Source organism: Brienomyrus brachyistius, chromosome 10, assembly GCF_023856365.1.
Source record: "Brienomyrus brachyistius isolate T26 chromosome 10, BBRACH_0.4, whole genome shotgun sequence".
Taxonomy (NCBI): Eukaryota; Metazoa; Chordata; class Actinopteri; order Osteoglossiformes; family Mormyridae; genus Brienomyrus; species Brienomyrus brachyistius.
The window spans coordinates 16,861,696-16,886,036 of NC_064542.1; the positions used below are offsets into that span (position 1 = coordinate 16,861,696).

The 24,341-nt window shown below is 43.6% G+C and overlaps 1 protein-coding gene across 4 annotated transcripts in view; it reads right to left on the reverse strand.

Moving 5' to 3' along the window:
- dock11 (dedicator of cytokinesis 11) overlaps window positions 1–24,341 on the reverse strand; it is a 64,125-nt gene that overhangs the window by 21,223 nt on the left and 18,561 nt on the right. For 3 of the 4 annotated variants that reach the window (XR_007400287.1, XM_049027436.1, XM_049027433.1), the window contains exons 12-36: window positions 22,287–22,499; window positions 20,743–20,865; window positions 20,333–20,415; window positions 19,380–19,502; window positions 19,101–19,177; window positions 18,798–18,982; window positions 18,019–18,084; window positions 16,637–16,729; window positions 14,172–14,283; window positions 13,494–13,615; window positions 13,105–13,188; window positions 12,437–12,526; window positions 11,910–12,031; window positions 11,707–11,776; window positions 10,994–11,119; window positions 8,238–8,309; window positions 7,152–7,298; window positions 5,046–5,129; window positions 4,455–4,566; window positions 4,137–4,175; window positions 2,927–3,108; window positions 2,113–2,226; window positions 1,954–2,026; window positions 1,143–1,231; window positions 211–325 (exon numbers count right to left, since the gene is read on the reverse strand). Coding sequence is in view for 3 of the 4 variants with exons in the window: in XM_049027436.1 (XP_048883393.1) it covers window positions 211–325; window positions 1,143–1,231; window positions 1,954–2,026; window positions 2,113–2,226; window positions 2,927–3,108; window positions 4,137–4,175; window positions 4,455–4,566; window positions 5,046–5,129; window positions 7,152–7,298; window positions 8,238–8,309; window positions 10,994–11,119; window positions 11,707–11,776; window positions 11,910–12,031; window positions 12,437–12,526; window positions 13,105–13,188; window positions 13,494–13,615; window positions 14,172–14,283; window positions 16,637–16,729; window positions 18,019–18,084; window positions 18,798–18,982; window positions 19,101–19,177; window positions 19,380–19,502; window positions 20,333–20,415; window positions 20,743–20,865; window positions 22,287–22,499 (2,716 nt within the window). In the remaining variant the exon portion in view is untranslated. The remainder of the gene's footprint in view (window positions 1–210; window positions 326–1,142; window positions 1,232–1,953; window positions 2,027–2,112; window positions 2,227–2,926; window positions 3,109–4,136; window positions 4,176–4,454; window positions 4,567–5,045; window positions 5,130–7,151; window positions 7,299–8,237; window positions 8,310–10,993; window positions 11,120–11,706; window positions 11,777–11,909; window positions 12,032–12,436; window positions 12,527–13,104; window positions 13,189–13,493; window positions 13,616–14,171; window positions 14,284–16,636; window positions 16,730–18,018; window positions 18,085–18,797; window positions 18,983–19,100; window positions 19,178–19,379; window positions 19,503–20,332; window positions 20,416–20,742; window positions 20,866–22,286; window positions 22,500–24,341) is intronic. The other variant, XM_049027434.1, reaches the window with a different exon arrangement.

A 24,341-nucleotide genomic window follows, 5' to 3' on the forward strand; every position in this document is an offset into this window, starting at 1 on the left:
AGTAATGCCTAGGATAGGTGACGTCCCGGAATCAGGGATAAACAACAGTTAACAGTCCAGCAAGAGCTGAACTGTAGGAACATTACTAACATACATTTCCTCCTTAGGTTATCAGAGATCATTAACTTGCAGCTGACTGTCTTGGGCAACAGCTTGAAGCTTGTGTAAGAGAAAGTCCCCCCCACCCTCCAACGCTGCCATGGTATTCACCTTCTGACACAGTTTTGACGATGTACAGGAAACACAGGAGCAGCCCCTTGACCTCGTACTGCCCCAGGTGGCCCGTACGAGACAAGGTGCTCATCTTGAAGGAACTCCTGTGCAGCTGTGGACAGTGGGGTTGCCAGGTCAGCGGCACTGAAATCATCACCACGAGCCTTATGTCAGGCAGAATAACCCATAATGTAATAAACGTGGCGCCATAAAAGAATAACACCTTTATCACAAAACACAAATGTCAGACTTTGTCCATTCCAAGGATAACGAGGTGGGAATGAGGACTCTAGTTATGTTGGTTCATACCTAATTTTGTCAACGTATTAAAATTTGACCTATATATTTTTTTCTAAATGAACATAACTAGTTTGTTTTTCTTGTAGAGAGGCAACACATTTGTTTTTCCATTTGTATGCTGGTGCTACTTGTTATTTTCAGAAAAGTTACTTGGGCACTTTTATTGTTGTGTAGAGTCATGCCCTGCCTATCTGCCCATCCTGTTTCTCGTGCCTGTTCTGCATTAGTCTTACCTCTTGCTCCTGCCCTTGTGTAATGCACTTCAGTTGCCTCTCATTCTGCTTCCTTGTTAGTCCCAGTATAAAGGCACTTTCCTGTGTTCCCCAGTCCTGACACTAACGCTGTGCCTCTGCTATGCTTCCCATTCGCCCTTCCGCATGGTTTGATCCCATGAGATCCCTGCTTGTTTCTGTTCAGTTCCTAGTCAATAAAGCCCCATTTTCTTTGCTTCAACTCCCACTCCTGCATCAGTCATCCTGCTATACACAACATGTAGGTTCCTTCTACCCTACAATACAAGAATTGCATGTTTCCCGGGAGTTGGCATGCAAATGCTGCATATAGCAACAAAGCATCCAGGGGCTGGGTGTCCAGAGCGGTAAAGCTCATTTCATTTGTGTCCTTCTCACCTCTCTGCTGTCCAAAGACACAGTGTCCATGTACAGGGACCCTCTGGAGTCCTCCCGCCTCACCGTGTGCCCGTTCTGGGCCACAGAGACTGTCAAGGCAACAACACAGAAAGAATCTTACCATGACCCTTCTCCTAGAGAAGCAATGGAACAAATTCTCACATCCATTAAACATGAGCAAAACCCCTTATCTAGCACACAGATACTGAGGTAGCCCAGGATAAGAGTACAAAAACACAGGGATCTGGAAGCAATTCACTGAAATTCACTCAAAGAAAACCAAAAACAGCATTACAACTGTGGTGGTGTTAACAGAAACAGGGGCAGTAGAATTAGAAGGTATTAATGTTGAAGGTTGTTACAATACAGTGCAGATGCACGACTACCCGATAATGCTCTCCCCATGTCGTCGTGGGGTTTCCTCTGGGTACTCCGGTTTTCCCCCACAGTCCAAAGACATTGGAGTTACTAAATTGCCCATAGGTGTGCATGTGTGAGTGACTGGTGTGTGAGTGTGCCCTGCGATGGGCTGGCCCACCATCCTGGGTTGTTCCCTGCCTCGTGCCCGTAGCTTCCAGGATAGGCTCCAGAACCCCCGCGACCGAGAAGGATAAGTGGTTTGGAAAATGTATGGATGGATGCATTACCCTATAATAGCAGCAATGACACCTGCGAATCTGAAACCTCAAACCAAATTTAAAAGTGGGATGCGGTTTCCATTCTGGGGTCTCAAGGGTTTGGGTTTTGCCAAGCAGGGAGTCTGTGAAGCTCACAGAAGTCCATTGAAATGAGCTGTAAAACAGGACCTCACCCTGCTCCGCTGCCACACTGATCCTGCGGGGCTCCGATGAAGAAGAGGGCAGTGTGAGGTCATCCTTAGAGACCTGGGGAGGACAGCGGACACAGAAGAGTCACGCTGAGTGACAAGGGACCTCTTCGCCAGGGGCAGGTTAGGGCTGGGAGACCTCACCGCAAAGTCGAGCCCCATGTTGGAAGTGAGCTCCCTGGGTGAGAGCTGTTTCAGGTTCTGGTAGAGCAGCTCCAGCACTGGCAGGTACAGCACGCAGATCCGAGCCTGCTGGTTCTACGAAGAAACAAAGAACGTCGCAGTAATACCTTCACATTCTTGACAAACTGGGCAGTTATTCACAAGATGGTGGTGCACAATTAAACAGGGATATTTTTGGAGCTGGCCGAAAAACTGCAGAAACTCACAGCACCAAAAAACAATATTAACTAATTAATTAATTTGGATCACACAAAAACAAATAATATATAAATATTAGTGATACATAATATTTGTTCGTTTAAGTGCATACTATATCTTTAATTTTAAAGGTATTCACTTGGGTATGCCATGCATCTTTGTCTTGGCAACCAGCCTCACTCTCAGATTAGCTGTCTTTGACGAATCTCCTGCTTCTCGCAGTACTTTTTTAAGTTTCCATTGCTGTTGCATTTTAATTAATGGGTCCTAAACGTAGTGCTCCCAGTGCATGCAGTACATATTCAGGGTTACTGTATTTATTTGTCACCTGTACAAACAAAATGGTTTGCCCCTTATGCTGTGTCACCTTTACGGTATGTCTGGGAAGTTCAAAACTCACTCTTAACCACTATTTGAGCAAACTATGCCATAGAGCTACAGGTTAGCCACTGGCTAATGTACGAGGCTGACATCACTGTGGCTACAGGGAAATATGAGATGCTAGCACCTTTATCATCTCAAGTGTTTATAAGGTAAACCGCCTGCTGGCCACACAGTTTCTATGCAGTAATCTTACCTTGTAAGCATTGTAGCGGTCGTCCAGGGCGTGCTTCACCATAAGGTTCTTGAGTACTGCCACGGCCAACTGCCTGACCTCGGGGCAGCCCTGTAACCCATCAGCCACCTCTCTGAGCAGCAGTCCCACCAGGAAATGGTTTCTGCAATAGTCCTCTGTCAGGCTGACCTCTAAGTTCTGGTCTGCAAGAGCACACATGTGGAACAGACTGAATCTCTGCACTGGTCCCTACAATGTTGGCAAACATGGCACCTTGAGAACCTGCTGCTGAAATATTCAGTGCAGCAATGCCAGCTTTATTAACACAGAAGACAATTCTTATCCAGTCTAGCCAACCATCTCAGGCAACCCATTTGAAGAGAGTTATTTCACCATAAAACCTTTGAAAACTCCGAACATGCATTTCAAGGGGTTATGTCATGATCACCACTGAGCATAAGCAAGTCAGGAAAATATTCCTCAGCATCATGCTTGGAAAAATCAGGCCTATAACCCAAAAGAATGATTGGAAATGGGTCAAGCAAGAGAGGAGAACGGACCTAGTTTCAGCCGTAAGACAATAAGACCAATGTTGTGGGTGAGTGCAAAACTGAATCATCTTTCCACCCCGTCTTCATTGGACGGGGGGTTGGGAACCACTACACTACAGAAGGTGCTCTCAGAAAGAGCACTTTCAAGCAGTACTATCTATGGCATTTAGATATCCCCATTTAAATGATGATCTTACAAGACAAAAGATAACTCAAAAGATTTAATGAGTTCTTTAAATAATTCACCCCTTAAAAGTTAATTTGGTGGCATAATTATGCTCACAAACCATGGCCACCATCAATGCTCCAAATCCAGCAGTGACACATCTGACCTAAGATCAAGAACAGAACAATGTACTGTTCTGTATCTGGGTCTCCAGGAGCTTGTTCAGCCAATCACTGAAGCCCAGCTCCAGGAGCGCAAGGTGAAAACTCTGCGAAATAGGGAGGAAGGAAATAAGTCAATTTCCAAGCTTTTTATGGATAAAGATCATTCATGTAGGTATCTTCTTTGCTTGGTTTCTGAGTCTTGAACCTTGAGCCTGCAAAGCAGTGCACAGAAGATCCTACCAGAGGAATAGCATACATTAGTCAAGACAGGTCCTGGGGTATTTAGGCAGGAAGGCTTGCAGGGGTTAGTAGGTAGCGGCTGTGCATGGCCAGTGGGGGGCTCCACCTACCTACAGCGCCAAAACGATCCGTCGCAAACGGAATCATATCTGACCACGACCAAAATGAATAAAACAAAACAGGAAAAAATGAAACTAATGAACAAAACATGCTTTTTTTCCCCTGCATATTAGAGGGCTAAGGTATGTGTGGGGTGGTATGAGCAGGGATCATATTAATCCCTAAGCATGTTGACATTAAAACATCCACTAGTTAACTCTTAGTGAAGGCTAAAAACAGTCAGGCATATTGCTTGAGGTAGGTGAGGGAGTGCTGGCTGGGATTGGACAGCCAGTGGGGATGGTGCGGGATAAGGCCGTAGGACTCACCATGCATTCTCTGCAGTCTGGTGCGGGAAAACGCCATGGGCAGATTGAGTGGGATGTAATGCTCATGGCTGCACACTGTCAGTAGGAAATCATACTTCATCACTGTGAGAGCCTGTTTGGAGAGGTGGCTGTTAAGTAGCTATATGTCACCTTCAAAGAATATTCAACAACACAGTCGCTTAAATTAACAAGGCACCTGAACCTGCTGGACTCCTGCTGATTTGGGATAATAACTGACTAACTAAAGTGTTTGCTAAAGGTGTATTTCTAATACAAAATAGAGCCGCACATTATGCTGGAATAAGCTTTCAGAATGGGTGAAAACACTCTTAATCGATTAAATTCTAATTAGTACAGAGCATTTTTCAAGAGAGGTTTTTCACAATGCAAAATGATAAACAATGGAAATCCTCTGGATAAAATCAAAAATGAAAATGATTTCCTGCACCCTCCCAACAGTATTACATTAGTGGAATTGCTGGAAAACAGTGTCCATGATGTAATTGCCTATAAGTAAGACATAAATAGCCTACAAATGGCCTGGGAAATTGATGTATAAAGAAAAGAACTGTAAACATCAATGCTTCCTACCTTGGGGTCCTTCATTGTGAAACCACACATGTAGTCATTGACGAGGCTGAAGGCAAACCCTCGGTTCATAAAGGTGAAGCACCTCTGCGGGCAAATGAGGGCCGTTAGCATTCAGGCAGCGTGCAGAATTGCATGGGATGATCACAGGCCCTACAGCTGCACAGTGAAGCAGCGTTCATGACGGTACACTTATTTAGTTTAAGAATGAGGGAGGGTCAGCAATTCCCTGGAGAAATTGGCATAGAATCCTAACCCACGAAGCCAAACACCACCCCCATATGAGGGGACATTATCAGAGACCCTGAATAAACCTGACCAGGCAGCAGAGTAGCAGTTAAACTGCCCTGTTAAAATCTTTTATACACAGAACCCTTAGTCAGAGTAATTATGAAATCATTCATCACCAGCTCGTTAGCACAGCTGATACATGTATCATGCAGAAATGTGGCTGGTGTGACACCTCGCTAGAAGTTCAAACTTATACTGGTTTCTCATTTACATTTTACTCATTTGCACAGGTAGATAACTGTTACACGCCAGTTCTTGGTTAGCTAACCAGCTGAAAGTAGATCAGTCAAGATCTCCACTGCTCCACCAGTCCACCTCCATAACTACTATATTATTTCTGCAGCTTGACAGTCTGTGCAACATCATACTGAGTATTTCACGCGCTGTGCCATTTGCCAGTGCCTTTGTTGTTCTATTCTCTGATGTTCTGAATGTCAGGAGAGCATAAATGAATCTACCTTAGTCCCAGACTTCTCCTTTTTACCTCACATGTGGTACTTCCCTGTTATTTTACCTTAATGTAAGTGTAGTCACACATTCAGAACGGCAGGTCAAGTCTTGCCTTGTACACTGGAAATATGGTTGACCTTATAATAATGCAAGAACCCATATTACAAAATTTCATCAGAAATGGTGAAACATTGTTTACGTATGAGCCGAAAACAAAATAAAATCAAAAAATTTCTTTGACTTTATATTCAACATGAAAATAAAAGTTTGACATGGTAGTTGTAATTAAATGGAAATTTGTAGAAACTGGCCTGACCTTTGCTGTTTGAAAAATGCCCTTATACACAAACATCAGCTGACTGGTCTCACACGTATAAGTAATTCACTGCATGATTGCAATTTTATTGCTTCACTTTCACTTAGATGGCATGAGGCAGAAATAATATCCATGGCCCTGGTTTGTAGTTTGCATTTCCAGTGTGCCATGACAGTAATGATGCCATATATGGTGCCATGACAGTAATGATGCCATATATGGTGCCATGACAGTAATGATGCCATACATGGTGCCATGACAGTAATGACAGTGGCTTTCAACTCAGATTGTCGATAGAACTGCCTGACCCTTTGGCCCATCTACCCTTCAGGGACTTGCATAGGTACCTGTGGTAATCAACGGATCATGCTAAACACTGACGGGTAACAGATGCTGGGTAGCAGCTGTTCTTAAACTCATGTGTGATCTCCCTACCTTTGTTAAGAGCTGCAATGCTCACTTTGTGGCCTTAGAAAAAGAAACACGCTGGCTGCCTGTCACGCAAAGACTGTCAGTCCGATACGCACAATGCAAATAAACAGGAATCTGATAGAAGCGTGGTTCTTCAAAAGCATTATTCATTTCCATCAGTGAGTTTGTTTTGAGATTAAGGTCAACGTTTATCTCGAAAGGCAAATTAGCTGAAGTATTTGAGGCGCTGCTTTGGATCCCAGCGCCGGTCACCCTGTTCCACTACATTTCTGCCCATCTTGGCATCCTGCATCGAGAACGCTGTGGCAGGTAGCCAGCAATGCTCACAAAGCTGCCAGTCTGCCCTAAGCCAATATGCTCAAGTGAGCTCTTAAGAGGTCACGCGTAGGTCTTCATACATAAATGGTTCTAAAGAAGGCCAACAGAAGGTCGGTGGATGGCACATCACAGGCAGCCTTGGGCTGCTCAGTTTCTCTGCTCCTTGTGATATCGGATTATACCTGTGCATGACACCTGTGGTTGTAATTTGGTCAAATTTTATCACAACGTTTGGCATATAAATCTGAGTAGGAAGCCTTGCCTTGAAGTGGACCACAGGTTCAACGGTTACTAGATCTCACCTTGATAAAATGAGCCAGGCTCAAGTTAATGCAGCGGGCCTCCTCGGGGACCTCCAGGTGGCGGATGGTGATGTGAGGCAAGATGGACAGCAGTAGGGACTGCAGGGCCAGGTGGAAGCTGTCTGGGAAGCGCTGGGCGCGTGGCATCTACAGGGCACACCACAGGGGGACTTGTTTATTGAGCCTCCCTCACACCCACGTGGGCTAATCATGTCCAAGGTTAAGCTCGTCCAGGTCATTGGACATTACATTGTCTACTGCCAATTGTCTACACCACCCATCCATTCGTCATGATAAGGTCACAGGGAAGCCTATCGCAGGCTGTACAGGGCTGCAGTACAGCTTGGACGGATGCCAGACCATCAGAAGACACACACCACAAACACTACCAGCAATTTAGAGACCAAATCAGGCTAACTGCATGTCTCTGGAGTGTCCAGAGGAAGTCCAGATGACACAGGGAAAACATGCAAACTCCGTATATAGAGAGCAGGGACAATATCCAAACCCCCAACCCTGACGTGTGAGGCCACAGTGCTACCCATTGAGCCGCCAGTCCACACAACCAATATACACTCAGCAATAAAACAATTATTAACAAATTATTAATGGACTATTTATACGCATACAATGGAAAATAGAACAAAGCACACATGAAAAAGGCAGGGACAATGGACAACAATGTGTGTGATTGGTGTGGGCGATGTCTGCATTTTGTGTTACTAGAGGTAGGAACTGCAGCTGTAAAAAGGGCTCAACGGTTGTCTGAGGGCAAAGCAGGATTTAGGTGCTTAGAGCATGTGTGTCAATTTGCATGTGTGTGAGTGAGGGAAATGACACTCAGAGCATGTTAGGATAATGAAAGTTGGCCTGGGCCCCGAAGGATTATTCTGCTGCAAGGTGTGGCCATATCAGTGGGTATTTTTTTTTTAACAAGTGATGACAGCACGGTGTTGAAGTTCCATGTCACCTGTTCAGTGAGTCCTTTTTTTAAACGACTTGTCACCTCGAATACCCTCATACATTATTCAGGAAGTATGTTTTCGTTACACAAAGATAAACACAATGAGGGTGCTGAAGACTCACCTTTATCCTGTTCTCAACTTGCAAGTATTGAGCCATAGACTTGGCAATAACCTCGAAGAAAAACCAAGAGTACTGAAAGGGGGAAGAGGAAATGATTGTGAGGCCTTGTGCACCCGGAAACAGCCCCTCGCAGAACAAATATCAACTCACCCACGTAAGTAACCCTTCATTTTTTATCAAAACAGGTCAAAACACCATTTTTTTGTTTATAGTTAAACCATTATATACCTCCCTGACCAAAGCATTCTTCTCATTCTAAAAAGGAAAACACTCCCTTTCGACAGGTTTAACCAGAACAACCACAAATAGCAACTTAGTTCCTCACGCAAGGGGACAGAGGTGAATTAAGAATGGAATTTCAAAAGTAAAACTTTCGTTTATGCCTGGCAAGTGAAATGACATCTGTTAAATAAAAGGAGACATCTGAAGAAAATATTAAAAATCATTGGTAACACTTTACATTATAGGTCACAAATACATAGTATACTCAATTACTATTGAAGTACAAATTATGAATCAGTTATGAACAAATATAGTTACTACTTGAGATAAAATGTGCATTGCAATTTATTTATGATGAATGACCATGACATCAGTATTTCACTTGTGTTATTAAATATTTGTTCCTTCAATAATTTTTTTAAGTAGCTAACAAAAGTTCACAGAATTAATAGATTTAGTAACAAACACAATAACCACTTGAGATAAAACATGCATCACGATTCATTCATGATGAATTACCATGAGATCAGTATGTAACTAAGACAGTTTGTGGTTAATTAATACAAAATAGCATAATACTACAATATATTTCATGTATTACCAAATAGTTTAATGAAAGTAAAACATACCAGATCTGGGCAACGTACCCATGTTAAAATTTTGATCCAACAAATGTATGGTTACTTCAAACTCCTAGAAGTTACTATAAAAGTCATGCTAGAGTACAGCTATATTGTATACTGAGGTTAATTAAACAAGGAAAGTAAAGTCAAGTCACTTTGATCAGTCCCCATATCATGTGTGTGTTTTTTTGTGCGGACATATCTATATATCTATATCTATATCTACAGGATATGTATATGGGTGCGTGATGACTGCCTGTCTACCTGTCTAACATGCTATGACTCCTTCACGTGCCGCCAGGCGATGCCCCTGAAGGCGCCCTGTGGTATGTGACACCAAGGCAGCCCATCCTTTCATTCCTGTAAGTTGTGAGGTGGAGCTCATGCTTTGTTGCTCCAACAAATCTCTCACGCACTTGAGAGTATCGGCTAACATTGGAGGCCAGGACAACACCTTTATGTTTTCATCATGTTCTTCAAACGATTCCTGAGCACATGTTGCGGTATGGCGGAGCGCATTCTGCTACTGAGAGTGACAGCTGCCATTGGTGAATACCGTTTACATAAGGAGGTGCACCTGATCTGCAACAATGTTTAAGTTGGTGGAACGTGTCAGATTAACATCCACATGAATCCCTGGACTGAGGATTTAGCAGCACAACATTATCCAAAGCATCACATTCCGTCCACTGACCTGTCTCCTTCCCACACCGCACCCTGGTTCCATCTCCACCCCAGGTAAATGACACATGATGTAACATAGAATGGGATTCATCAGATCGGGTGATGTTTTTCCATTGATCTAGGGTCCACAATCGACACCTGCATACCCATTGTAGACACTTTCGATGGCGGATTACCCACAATTTGTGCCACAGTAGCCCTTCTATTGGTTTGTACCACATAGGATAATCTTCGTTCATATCTTGCGTCGATGAGTTTGTTGCTGATTTGTGGTTCATTCCTAGTTGGGCCACTTCCAGTATGTACTACCATGGCTGACTGTGAGCATTCCCTGACATTTCTGTGATGCTCTGCTACAGGAATCTGGCAATAACTATTATCTATTATTATCTATCTCACTCAGGTCTTCAGCCCTGCTCACTTCTTCTGCATCCAAAACGGTGATTACAAGTACCAATTGTTCCCTTACTGTGCAATATATCCCAGTCCTTGACACGTTCTGTTTTTATGAGATAGTAATGTCATATGGGGGTGGTGCGTGTGTATGTGTGTGTCAATTATGTTTATATTACATTGTGGGGACCACATGTTCCCCAAAATGTGACAAAAACCTGTTATTTTGACGTATGAATGAAATCAAAAACTAAAAACGCCAAACATCTCATCGTTTGTTGGTACTTATGGTTAAGGTTAGGGCTGGGTAGGGGTTAAGGCCGTCATGTTGGAATTAGAGTTTTCCCAATAGAAATGAATGGAGAGTCCCCACAAAGGTATGTGCATAGTCCTATAACTTAATTTCTGGTAACATATTTCAGGGATGCAACCTACTGTGATCAGGGCAAGACTGCGTGTGCATATGACTGATACATGGCAAAGTTACTGCATTATGTTGTACTGCCATCTAGTGGGTAGCAACAGAATCATTTTAAACACTGTTTTCTGATTTTTCTTGGACAGAATGTAAGCGAGAGTGAATTACTTGGCAGTATGATTTTGGCTTAAGGTGGTTCTGTCTCGCATGCCTTCATTCACACAATAATGAGAGTGTTATACATGTCATTTTAAAGACTAGCAAAGGTACACAAGACAGCTGTTAAAGGGAGAAGTGAGCTCACCCTTGCAATCTGCCTTTTGACTGCCATTTTGCAAATACACACCCGTATGGACCATTAGCCCACCGTACGATATGAATGACATCTAACAACAGCTAATGAGCGTGTCTCTCACCTTAAGCAGTTTGTTGCAGGTGATGAAATCTGCAGTCTGCTTCAATATGGAGGCCATTGAATTGGCCAGAACTTCATGTGTGGTTACGGAGCTCCCAGCCACAGACTTTTTGGTCACGAACACATACTATATTGTAAAACACAACGATTAAATTAATTCAATTAAAATTGACAATTCAAGCGTTTCAATCCAGTTCAAATGCAGGAATTCAACAGGAGTTCAACTATTAGAGCAGGGCAGTGGCTGTGTTTGCCGCCACCCGAACCATATGTTCGGGGCCCTCTGTCGCCCGTGAACAGTGCCTACACTAAATACTGAATGAACACATTCCTTATTAAGGAGACGCTAAGGCAGCGTGTTCTGCTAACCAGCTAGCCAGCCATGGTCATTGAATGGAGTCCTCACAAGGAAATAATTACAAACCTGTGTGTGTGTGTCTCACAAGAAAGCATGATGGGATATGGGAAGAGAAGCATTCTGATGTACCTTTACTCATACTTGTGCAAATGGCAAATCATGAAATTTCAGTTCATTTTAGTTTAAACTAAGCACTTGTAGGTGCCAAACTAAACTACTTCTTTTGGTGGTTGATCTTCATTATGCATGAAAACCTTTTCAAGACCTGGGAAAGGGCTATCTGAGAAAAATAAAATAAAATTCTTCCATCACGTGTGCCATGACGATAATAAACTGGTAGCTAAAATTCATTCTACCTTGACAAAGGAGCGAAGATAGTGCTCCAGTCCTTCTACGTGGCACAGTGAGACAATGTGGATGATCACTCTGGAAAAGAAGGCATTGGGTGCTTTTAAACTTAGCAAGTGGGTTGGACTACAGTAACAAACCTCAGAAAATATGGTGCAGGCATATTGATAGGGATCTGGATTTGGCCCAATGACAGGTCTGGCTGACTGACCGTGTGCAGTTGACAGCTATCTCCTGGGTCTCCTTGGTGGACATGGTGAGAACTTCAAATAGCTGGACTAACACCGTGGGCAGGAACTTGATGATGACATGAGCCTCCATGGCATGTAGGCACTAGTATGAAGAAAGATTGCACAGCAGATACTTTAGGACATTCATTCATTCATTCATTCATTCATTCATTCATTTATTCATCCATTCGTTCCTTCAGGGCAGGTCAGTTACACATTACACAGTCAGCATTAGCTCTGGGTTAAATTCCTATTAAACTTCCACATTTTGCAAAGTATCAGAGAATCACATGAAAAGAGCCAAAAGCACATGGTGCATGTTCCTTAAACACGAGGGATCACGTTTCCTATTAATATGTTTTGGCATATTTCAACGCCGACAAAGCACAGCTCTCAAATATCATACGCACAGACGTCACGCAAGACAGACAGACAGTCAGACAGGGTAGGAAGACCTAAGGCCGGAAAGCTGGGACACAACCCCCGGACAAATCCTCCACCCCCGTACCTTGAGGTATTTGACGAGCTCCGCCAGATTGTCCTCAGAACCAGACTTCAGCAACTGGCAGTGCTGGAAGAACCTGTGCAGATGTGGGTCCTGCAGTGGCACATGGGGATCCAGACCAGTTAAGACCTCACAGACCATGCCAGGCACTGAGCATCTGTCACTGACCCTTCAGGGAGCAGCCCCTCTTTTACATTTTATGCCTTAGCTCATAATTGATTGTTAATCTATGACTTAATTAATTCATATGACACATGCTATTCGTTAAACAGACTCGAATGGCCTGTAATGTTCCACGTCAGGCTCATTTATGTAGAAAGGTCTCCATCTGGTGACTGACACTTAGTCCTATACATCCATCTTCAGTAACCTCTTCACAGGTGGACAGTTCAGGTTCAGAAAGGAAACATCTAGACCAAGACTGGGTGGGGGGCTGGGGTGGGGGGTTATCCAGGACTCCATTCCAGTCTGTCACACTGTCTACACACACAATTACACATTTTGGAGTTTCCATTTCACCTAACTGTACAATGGTGGGCAAGGCAGTCGTTCATAACAGCAGATTTTGGCCATCCTGTCCATCAAGTATTATCGGGAATGTATGGCATAAAGCCATGACATGATTGACTGTGCTGTCCGCAGTGATGGCCAGCTAGGATGTAAACCAGTACCTCAGTATATATTGTTGATGCTAAATGGCTCCTCATTTTAAACAGCGGTTTCCCATTTTCCACCCACTTGATCTCAGATGCAGCCTGGAGTGAAAAAACAAGCAGGAATTGTGTGGAACATAGAGCGCTGTAAGAATTAAACCAGAAAATCACTGTATACAAAAAAAAACGATACAAACATTATCACAGAAAATCCATCTATTTTCCATGACCGTTCATCCAACAGAGGGAGACAGAGAGACAGTATCCCAGGAACACCCTGGCACACGGAGATTTTTGGAACGACAGGAAAGACTCATGCAAACATATAACACATAAAAAAATAAATAATAAAAGACAGGCGTAGAGCTGGGTGGAAGTCACACCCGGAGTGCTAGAGGGAGCCCCACCTTTCGGCCGTCCTGGGTCTTGTCGCTCAGGTAGCCAGCGGGCAGGTTGGCAGCCACAGGCAGCTGGAGCTCTGCGGACTGAACGCAGCCATCCTTCTGCAGGGGGACCCAGGAGTATCCCACTGCAGGGTGGGAGATAGCAAGTCCCTCAATTCAATGTTCAACCTGCATACCCACATTCAAGGAATATGTCATGTAATGTATCCATCCATCTATCTTCAAACCTCCAGTGTGTAGTCAAGGGGAACCAGGAGCCTATCGGTGGTGGCATAGGGTACAAGGCAGGGGTACACCCTGGGCTGTCCCCACAGGTCAAAATAACAGGTTTATGTCGCACTGTGAAGGCATTTGGTCCTCATAATGTAATATATACATGCCCCCATACACACAGCAGTCTGCTTAACTGCAAGTATTTGCACTGTAGGAGGTAACCAGAGCATTATATCTATCCATATGTAAATATATCCGTTCACTCTCTTCATACTCTAATTTTTATTATTTGTATCTAAACTCAAACCGCAGAAAAACTGAACACAGATAAAAACTGAAACTTTTTAAGCAGATGATGTTGCCTTATGGCTAGATTCCTTTTAGGATTAACCTTCTCCTCCTGCCCTTCTTCTCTGCCCAGTACACGCAGGCTCTCTGTGTGCATGAGGCGGCTAACTGGACCCTCACCCAGGGTCTCCACACCCTCTCTCTTCTTGGTGCTCATCTCGCAGCTGATGTGATAGAAGGTGAAGAGGACGTGGTGCTTGCTGTGGACGTGGACTGGCAGCTCGATCTTGACCTGTAAAAAATGCAGCGTAATGGTTAACGCCTCAGGCAACCATTCAGCATTCAGAACATTATACATCTTTCAAACCGCTTATCCTATTGGGTCGTGGGGGGTCCGGAGCCTATCCCGGAAGCAATGGGCACGATAGCAGGGCACACTCACACACCATGCACTCACACATGCACACCTACGGGCAATTTAGTAACTCCAATTAGCCTCAGCATGTTTTTGGACTGTGGAGGGAAACCGGAGTACCCGGAGGAAAGCCAGATATGTTTAGAAAAAAAATCTGAAAAAAATCTGTTTCATTTAATTTCTATTCATAACTGCAATTACACTTAAATGCACATAAAAATTTATTCTGCGTTTTATCAATATCAATAATATAAAAAAAAAATTCAAAGTTGTCCACAAGGGGGCATCAAGCAGAAGTGGCAAAAGAGAAATAAATATGGCCTCAAGAGAATTCCATGTCAGCTCCTTTGACTTTCTGAAAATGACATCATTAACTTTGAGGAATAATATTCCATTCACTAGCGGAGAGGCAGGAATATGTAAGCTCCGCTAACCTACTGTATGCCTTGAAAGATTCTATATTATATTATGTTATATTATATTATATATAATGTTACTATGGGGCGGCATGGTGGTGCAGTGGTTAGCACTGTTGCCTCACACCTCTGGGACCCGGGTTCGAGTCTCCGCCTGGGTCACATGTGTGCGGAGTTTGCATGTTCTCCCCATGTCGTCGTGGGCTTTCCTCCGGGTACTCCAGTTTCCCCCCACAGTCCAAAAACATGCTGAGGCTAATTGGAGTTACTAAATTGCCCATAGGAGTGTGTGTGTGTGTGTGTGTGTGAGTGTGCCCTACGATGGGCTGGCCCCCCATCCTGGGTTGTTCCCTGCCTTGTGCCCATTGCTTCCGGGATAGGCTCCGGACCCCCCACGACCCAATAGGATAAGCGGTTTGGAAAATGGATAGATAATGTTACTATTGAAACAACTGTAATACAGCCATTATTAATTAGAACTAATGACTAAGAACTGGCTTCATAACATGCAAAAAAATCTAGGATCTGAAGGCAGCTTGGCAGTCAAATAGCGGCAAGGTTGATTTAGTGACTCAGCTAAAAAAAAAAAACATTTTTGGCAAAATCAAAATAAATAACTCATTACAGCATGTTCCCAGTCCCTGAAGTAACTGTACTGATACTGTAGGATCTCACAACAAACCCTGAAGAGAATTCCAATCAAGAGAAACCATTGGACAGGATTATTTCAAAATTATAACCCAAATTTAGAAGTACTTTATTTTAGGGTATTTACTAAATTGTAACTGGAATTCAGATTTCAGTAACAATAATTTCCCCCCTAAAAAAATTGTCCTGCACAGCATGTGCTCCATTAGCAGGTTTTACCTTCAAAACCACCCACAGATAGATCTTCAGGGAAACAGGAGAGGAGAGAATGTTCAACGCTATTAATGCTACCAATTCTTAACTGTAGTGTAAATAGTGGGTATACAAGAATAAGGGTGGCATTAAGGAAATAATAAAGGAATAACTTAAAATCCATTTCACAATACAAAGATCCATTTGTATGATACAAAGAATAATGCTGGAAGTGCTTATTTAGTTGTTAAATAAAATGATTTACCGCTGTCAACATCTCCATTAGGAATGTTTAATCATCATAAGGACTTCCTTGACCCATTGGCAAAGAATGCTTATGTCAACAGATCACACCACCTAACCTAAATAATGACAAAATTCTGAAATTATTTGGGTGCGGCTCCACTGAATATGCGGATCCCACTCAAGTCATAATAGCTTTGCTCACCTGGAAAAAGCCAGGAGGCCATATGAACCTTTAACGACAACCTTGAGAGATCTAATTTTAGAATCAGCTTTGGCTAACAAGCTTTATATGATTAAGAGATGACTCATTCCAGCGATGAACATTAATGACTCTAAAGTCTTAATATGTAACTCTGAAGAACCTGGCCCTTCATTGCAGCTAAAAGATGCACAGGAAACAGAGGCTGAAGGATGGAATAGAGTGATTATAATTAGGCACCCTCATGGTCTGCTGGCAAGGAGACCTGGAGCTAAGACATGGAAGTATGAGTAACTTACTTTAGTAACTTAACTAAAGTTGTCTCTAACTTAACTAAACATGATACAAACCAGTGGGACGCAGAACATTGCCCCTGAAATGTGTAAAACATGCAGAATCCTACTTTGTAAATCTTCGCCAGCTACTTGGTGAATTATCTCCATATGTCTGCACCTCCTCGGTTTCACAATAATGAGAGAGGCTTTCAGGACCTGGACAGGAAGTCAAGCAGTGTTGCGCACATGCTCACCTCGTCGTAAAACTCGGGGCTCTGGTTGTGATGTAGAACGGCGGCAAAGGCGCTTGTGGTGAAAAGTGGCTCCCCTGGCTTTCCGTAGATACACTGTTCCATGGAAACAAACACACAACAGCGACCTCTGAATTCAAGCTGCCGCTGGTCACAGAGTAATGACGGCATGGCTTATAAAAACCATTCACCCCAAGATAAGATAACTACTGATAAACCTTAAAAAACAGACCCTTCGTATACATAACACGACATTACAGTACACATTGTGTCATAGAACCATAAATTGCAATTACTTTCAAACAAATTGTCACTAAAGAGGTGATGTAGTAGTGAAGCAGAGAATATCTGGTCTACTCCCTTGACCCCGTGCTGACAAACAGCCACTGATCGTACACTGTGTGTGCCCTGGGGTGGTGGGCCCAGTGGAAATCCAAAAAAGACCAGTCATTGAAAGGTAGTTGACTCTGCTTTGTGACATTTTATTTTGTTTGTACAGCCGATCCTGTTACCTTGATGGATTTTATGAAGTTTCATAGTTATTGTAGTTTACAATGTAAACTTCGAAAGGGAGATCTTTTATATTACATTATCGAAACACTTGAAATCAGGTTATCCCAGAAAGTCTTTTATAAATCTCTTCATAGCATCTGACCTCTGCTCCATTTCCAAGGAGGAAATACAACATCGACTGTGGGAACAGATCCTTCAGCCAAAAGTAATTTACCAGCGTTTGTGTCAAGTGTCACTGCATTATAACTTTGTATACCATTGACTGAATATTTATTTAAGCAACCTAATACTGAGGCAAAACAGCAGTTTCCTCCTCTGATTTAATCTGAGCAGAGATTTGGTTACTTTACCATTGTTATAATACTGGAATATCTATTAATGAAAAGGGCACATTTGCAGAGAGACTCCACCCAGAGTACTATGGGTAAGTTTGTGTACCAGTGTGTGTGTTAATGACAGCCTCAAGGTGTCACCATCCCAGCCCCTGGCGATTTCATGTGCGTCATGGTAACCACACTCCTGTATGACAGCTTCACTAATGGCTATAGAACTGCAGGGGGAGGTCGGCACTGCTCTCATTCATGCTGCCCCCCCCCCGAAAGTTGCAGTTGTCTTTTTTTTTGCTCTGTCTCATGGAAAAAATTACTTGTGTGCAGCTTTATGAAGGTTTCCACCCACAAATATTTAGGGCGGTTCTTACTGCATGAGTGCAGTCTGAAGACAGGGACACCATTCATTACCTCCTGCTTCCAGCTGTAATCACCGGCTTCAACTCCGTCTTGGTATTTATTTCCTATTTTTTAGGCTGAGCTGCATTCTGGGACATGCTAGAGAACAAAATCAGGTATGACTGTTAACCCCACTGTACTCACCTTCAGGGGGGTGGTGCCCTCGTCGTCTGAGTCTCGGAATTGCACACAGACCGCAATGTTTCGTGCCTGCGGGGAAAATACATGTTTGTCACAAAAGTCTGTTATTTATCACGGGGTGGCCAAACTTTTGCATAAGGCTGTACGTTCACCACTAACTTAAATCGCTCGGAGACAAAGTCCGACTGGACGCAAGCATCCAGAAGGGCAAACATCCTGCAAACACAACACTGAGCTGCCCCATAATTAACCAGCTCACTATGACCCCGTCCTTTACTCCCAGCCCAATATATTAAAATTGTTTGTTTAACTTTTAGTTGATCTAATTAACATGTAGTTAAAACAATAAAGTGCCGAGTACAATTAAACACTAAATCCAGGTTGGCCCATATTTTAGATCCGTATGAAATAAAAGCCGCTGTGAAAAGTCTCATGGTTCAATGAATGTTAATGTTCACAAGTGCAGTGAAATGCTTTGCCACCCACTTCAAAGACTGTACTTAAATCTTCCATCCATCCATCCATTTTCTATATCCACATGTCTTATGCAGGGTCACAGGGGGTCCAGAAGGGTCTACACATTATAATTGTACAATCATGTAATGTTTGTTATTAATGTATATTAAAGCTGTTAAGGGATGTTAGGATGTTAGGGTGTACTTGCATGCTACTTATGAATATTTTATGAATGCATTATGAAGGTGCACTGAATGTTCTATGAATGCATTATGAAGGTGCACTTAATGTAAAGTGTTACCAAATATTTTAATAAGTTCTCATACCTTAGCAAATGTTTTCTGGTTGTCGTATTTAAGCTGCAGTGGGTAGACGTACAGGCGGTTCTTATAGACAGTGAAGGGGCAGTGGAAGCGAGCTTCATTGGGCACAAACTCCTCTATTTCCACAGAGACGCTTGTGCAAGTCTCCTTGAAGGGCTGCACCGGGACATAGCTGGATGTGACTGAATCTGCGGCGAGGAGGAGAGCGATTAAAAAGCAAGCTGAGATGAACATCATGATGAAAGAGGATAGTAGAGGCGCAACCCATCAGCTTGCGCAGCCCATGAGGCAATCTGCTTGCCGTACCCGAGAACTGGGGGGGCACACACTCAGTGGTGATGTTCAGCTGCCCTGGTATGACCTGCAGCTTGCTCTTCTCCGGCCTGGAGGGGGCAGATCAGAGAGGGAAGGTCAAGAGCTAGCATAACACCTAAAGACATGAACCATAAATACATTTACCTGACTGTATTGAGGATTACAAATAAGATTTAGCTAAGCAAGGGTCAAGTTAGCAAGTATAAATAAAAGCCTTCCAGATTAAATCTTACAGATCTTCACGCTCCGTGAAAGGCAGACTACACTCACTTCTTGATATCCACCAGCAGTTTAATGAGGTCTTCAGTGGAGATTTTACTGCTATCCTGGCGGTATAGGGGGGAGAACTTTCCGTCCGTATCCAAACTGCCCTTGGAGTCCTTGAATACCTGCCTGGAGAATAGGGGAGCTGTCATAGCCTCAGTGATAACCTGGGGAAGACCAACTTAAAGAATTGCTTCTTTACTCAGTGATAAACCGGATAACAGCTGGCTAAAAAAATCTGTGCTCTAGGCTCCAGTAGCTTAAAGAATGTGTAGTGAAAGCACCTGTACTTCAATAGGTGGTAAACTCACACATATCTAGTTGAAGCGCCAGTCCTTCAATTAGCGATAAACTGGGGAACAACCTATTAAAACAACTGTATTTCTGTCAGTGCCATTCTGGCGTACAACCAGTATGGAAGCTTCCATACTTCAGTTAGAGGTAACGTGAGGAACAAATTAGTCAAACCATCTATACTAGTCAGTAAAACACTGCGATAGGCCCAGTTAAAGCACATGTACTTTAATCAGGGGTAAGCCTGGATACATAAGGCTAAAACTTTCGTACTTTAGTTAGTGGTGACCTGAGAAAATCACGCATGTGTACCTTAGTCCATGGGGAACTGGGAATCATCTGCTTTAGCAGGATAAGCGATTATAAACCTGGGGTGTAACCTGAGGGAAGCTGCTACTCTTTCACACTTACCTGTTAAATTTAATTAAATGTGAAATATACCTGATTAAAAAAGGAACAACTTTCGCTGCAGCACAGGAATACTTGTAAGCACATGAGTGTTAAATCTTTTTTAAATCTCTGTAAGCTGTTTTAGCAGATACACTGATGGTGTTAACCCCTATACTCTTTCTTAGTCAAAACTGGGCGATTCCCTACAGAAAAATCAAACCACAGTCCATCTTCCCTGGGGGTTGAAGCTGGACTGTACATGTAGGAGTGCTTACTTGGCTGCCCAGGCGAAGGGCATCCTGTACTTGCCCAGCCGCTGACATGTCTGTCTGGCTGCTTTCAGGACCTTCTGCGCAGTCTGGGGGGAAAATAGAAGCTAACATGTGACTAACAAACCACACAATGAACTATATTTTTCTGTAGCTTAGCTACTGGAAAACACAGGCTAAACAATGTGTCCAAGATACCGGGGCAATAGGCAACACCCCTATATGCTACACATAGGCTAATTAATATGGACAAAATAAAGTTATATGTGTGAATGATGGCTACAGGAAATACACAGGTTTATCAATGTGGTCAAACAGAGTACAACAGAGGCTACTTATCTACATGCTGAAGAAACACAAAAATACACGTGGCCAATCGTAACTGCAGTTGTCCGTCTGACACAGTATACACAAACCTTGCTCATGTCAGAGGTCTTCGTGTAAGGCTCCGCACAGTGGGCGATGTTGTTCTGCAGCACCTTCTCGATGCGCGCCATTAGGAAGATGTCAGGGTGCGGATCAGTCACTGAGAAGATGCCCTGCGAGTGTGAGGAGGGAACAGCAACTCCAAGTGAGTTTATGAGCCATTAAAAGAAGCTACTGCCCTGTGTATATGGTTAGTCGGTTCAGAGTGCTTCCCATAGCCAGGTACTGCTCATGACATCACCTCTACAGGAAATGAAAGCAGTGGTGACCGGCCAGCTCTCCCCTGCGTTATGATGACTTTCAAAGAGACAGTATATAGTCACAGTCTGCGCATGGTGACGCTCAGAGTCTTTGATGTTCACCGGAAGTCTTCACATATCCAGCTCCGTCTCCATAAGTGTGTCCGGGGACATGCTGGCACACTCCTCTGTGACTAACAAATACCCCGGAAGCCTGAGGTTTCTGCCTCCAACTAAAAACTATCCTCAGAGAGTTACGGGAGCTACACCCACCCCCACACTGCAGCCAGGCAGGTCGCAGCAGGCGGGCAGCCCCTGCCCAGGGCAGGAGACTGAGCAGGATTTCTCCACCCGTGCGCTCCGCCAGCTCCGAGCTCGCATTCCCCCCTCCCAGTGACAGGTAGGCGTGGAGGACCGCCTGGGGAGACCCAGTGCCACCTGGACACATTCCCCCCTTAAAGCTCATGCTGGCAGGACCAGCAGAAGGCTTAGCCCTAACATTACGCTCACACACATGTATTTTAAGTGACCAGCACTGTTTGTTATTTCCAACAAAGCGGCGTATGCAGCATGTAATTTGAACCATGCAGACGGCTGAACATTTTCTAAACTAGCTCAGATTAATTACTGCCTTCACTGGGAAGAGAAGGCCAACTACAGCACTCCGCACAGCTATTTATCAACCACTAGGGCAACTCCTTACTCCCAAAATCTGAATTCCCTAAGCGACCTCAGTCAAAGAACGTACAGTATAAGACGTTTTATCATTCTTTTTACATGTAATAAATGTTTTAGACAAGACTCTGAATTTAGTCCTAGTGCCTTTCATAATTTCAGCAAAAATGAGTGTCTGTCTCGCCAGTTACAGGCACCATGTGACCAGCTTGGTGGGCTGTCGTGTAACACGTGAAGCACAGTGTGGTCTACAGCTCACCCTGCTCGAAACAAACAAGGCTGCCATTGTATTAATATTTAAAAGAGATTGAGGTGAAAGACATAGGTATGATGGTATTACGGGACACCGCGGAATTTACAAATGCTGAAGGTATTATTTTTAGTAACATCAAGGAGAGGAGAGTTAAATATTTGGGCCACTTTCAAACAAAGGGCTTCGGATAATCAAAAATGTGTTCAGAAACAGACAATCTAGGTGCTAATTCCTAGATTGGGTTAAAGGGAAAATTAAGATACCGAATGTTTGTAAATGGAGGAATGAGTGTTCAGCTGCTGGCCATTAGGGGACGCTGTGCTTCATCTGTCAGGGTCTCGGTACAGATGAGGTGTACTGTACACACCTGTGTGGGAAAGCGTAACAATGCCTCTGACGCCCTCTGCAGGACGGGTAGGTCCTTGCAGTGCCCAGTGCCTGCCTCCACGATGGTCTGAGCCAAACCCTCAGATAGCATCTCACGCACACAGGAGGGGTTCAAGTCCACGTGGAAGTCAGCCGAGATCTTGCATCCCTTGGAGACATCAAACAGCGCCAGGCTGACAAAGAATGGCTCCACCTGTGGGTGGGGAGGGGTAACACAACCTGTCAGGCACGAGCATTAAGAACATAAGAAATTTATAAACAAGAGGAGGCCATTTGGCCCGTCAAGCTCCTTTGGAGAAAACATAATTAATAGCTCAGAGTTGTTGAAATATCTAGCTCTGATTTAAAGGAACCCAGGGTTTTAGCTTGCGCTACACTAGCTACACTGCTGTGTAAAGAAGTTCTTCCTCAAATTCATTTTAAAATGTTCTCCCGCTAATTTCCACTTATGGCCATGAGTTCTAGTATTTAAACTAATGTCGAAGTGGCCATTTGGCTGAACAGCATTGAGACCTGTTAGAATCTTATACACCTGGATCATGTCCCCCCTTAGTCTCCTTTGCTGGAGGCGAAAGAGATTCAGCTCAGCTAACCTCTCCTCATAAGACGTTCCTCTAATACCAGAAATCATTCTCATCACCCTACATTGCACCCTTTCCAAGGCAGCGATGTCCTTTTTAAGGTATGGTGACCAAACCTGCACACAATATTCTAGGTGGGATCTTACCAAGGAATTATATAATCGTAGCATCACCTTGACTTAAACTCCACACACCTAGAGATGTAACCCAACATTCTATTGGCCTTTTTTATTGCTTCCCCACACTGGCGAGAGTGAGACATGGAAGCATCAACATTCACACTGAGATCTTTCTCGTAATTAGCTACCTTTATTTCAGTGGAACCCATAAAATATCGGTATTTTATATTTCTGCTCCCTGCATGGATTACCTTACATTTATCTATGTTAAATTTCATCTGCCAGGTATCAGCTCAGTCTGTAATGGTGTCAATATCATTAACGTAAATTAGGAACAATAGTGGTCCTAAAATTGAACCCTGTGGTACCCCACTATGAACGCAGGCTCACTGTGACATTGTGCCTCTAATAACTACTCGCTGCTTCCTGTCAATTAACCAGTTTTCGATCCAAGCCGCTACAGTTCCCAAAATCCTTGCAGCTTTGAGCTTAAGCAAGAGCCGTTTGTAGGGGACAACATCAAAGGTCTTCTGGAAATCTAAGTAGATCACATCATAGGCCTTTTTGTGATCAATTTCTCCTGTAGCTTCCTCAAAGAACTCAAGTAAATTCGTTAAACAGGATCTACCTCTACTATATCCATGTTGGCTATCCCTCAGAATGTTATTTGCATCCAGGTAATCTACCATTTTCACTTACATGGTACTATACCGTAATACACATAACAGCAGTGCATTTTACTACATGCCTACAATTTACTGAGTATACTGATACACAACACTAAACTGTGCTTACAGATTTTAAGAGCCTATGCATTCTGTAACATTACAGCACACTGCATCCATTCAATGCTGCATATTAACAGGCCAGATATGTGGATTCACAGTTAGGCCCTTTACTTTCATTGTGCCAACCTGATAACCCAAGTGTTGATCAGATGCCCACCAGAGGTTGCAGAAGAAGCTATTAGGCATTAGAAAACAGCTGGGATTCTCCCAGCCTGGCAGGATGCATCACTAATCGGTGTCAAAGCTTTCCTTTCAGGACATGCCAAGAAATATATTATTATATAGTAATAATATTAAGCTTGTCACAGCTTCAGCAGGGGTTGTGGGGGGGGGGGGGCACCATCTCCCCAGAGCCTTGATAACATTCATTAATTAATGCTTCAGCAAGGCTCTATCAAAAGCAAAGAAATCACTGGGCTAAGGCCCTGGAAGAGCTGTCTGCTACATCCTCTCTGTGCATCAGGAACCTCACTGTGCATCAGAAACCTCACTGTGCATCAGAAACCTCTCTGTGCATCAGATACCTCTCTGTGCATCAGAAACCTCC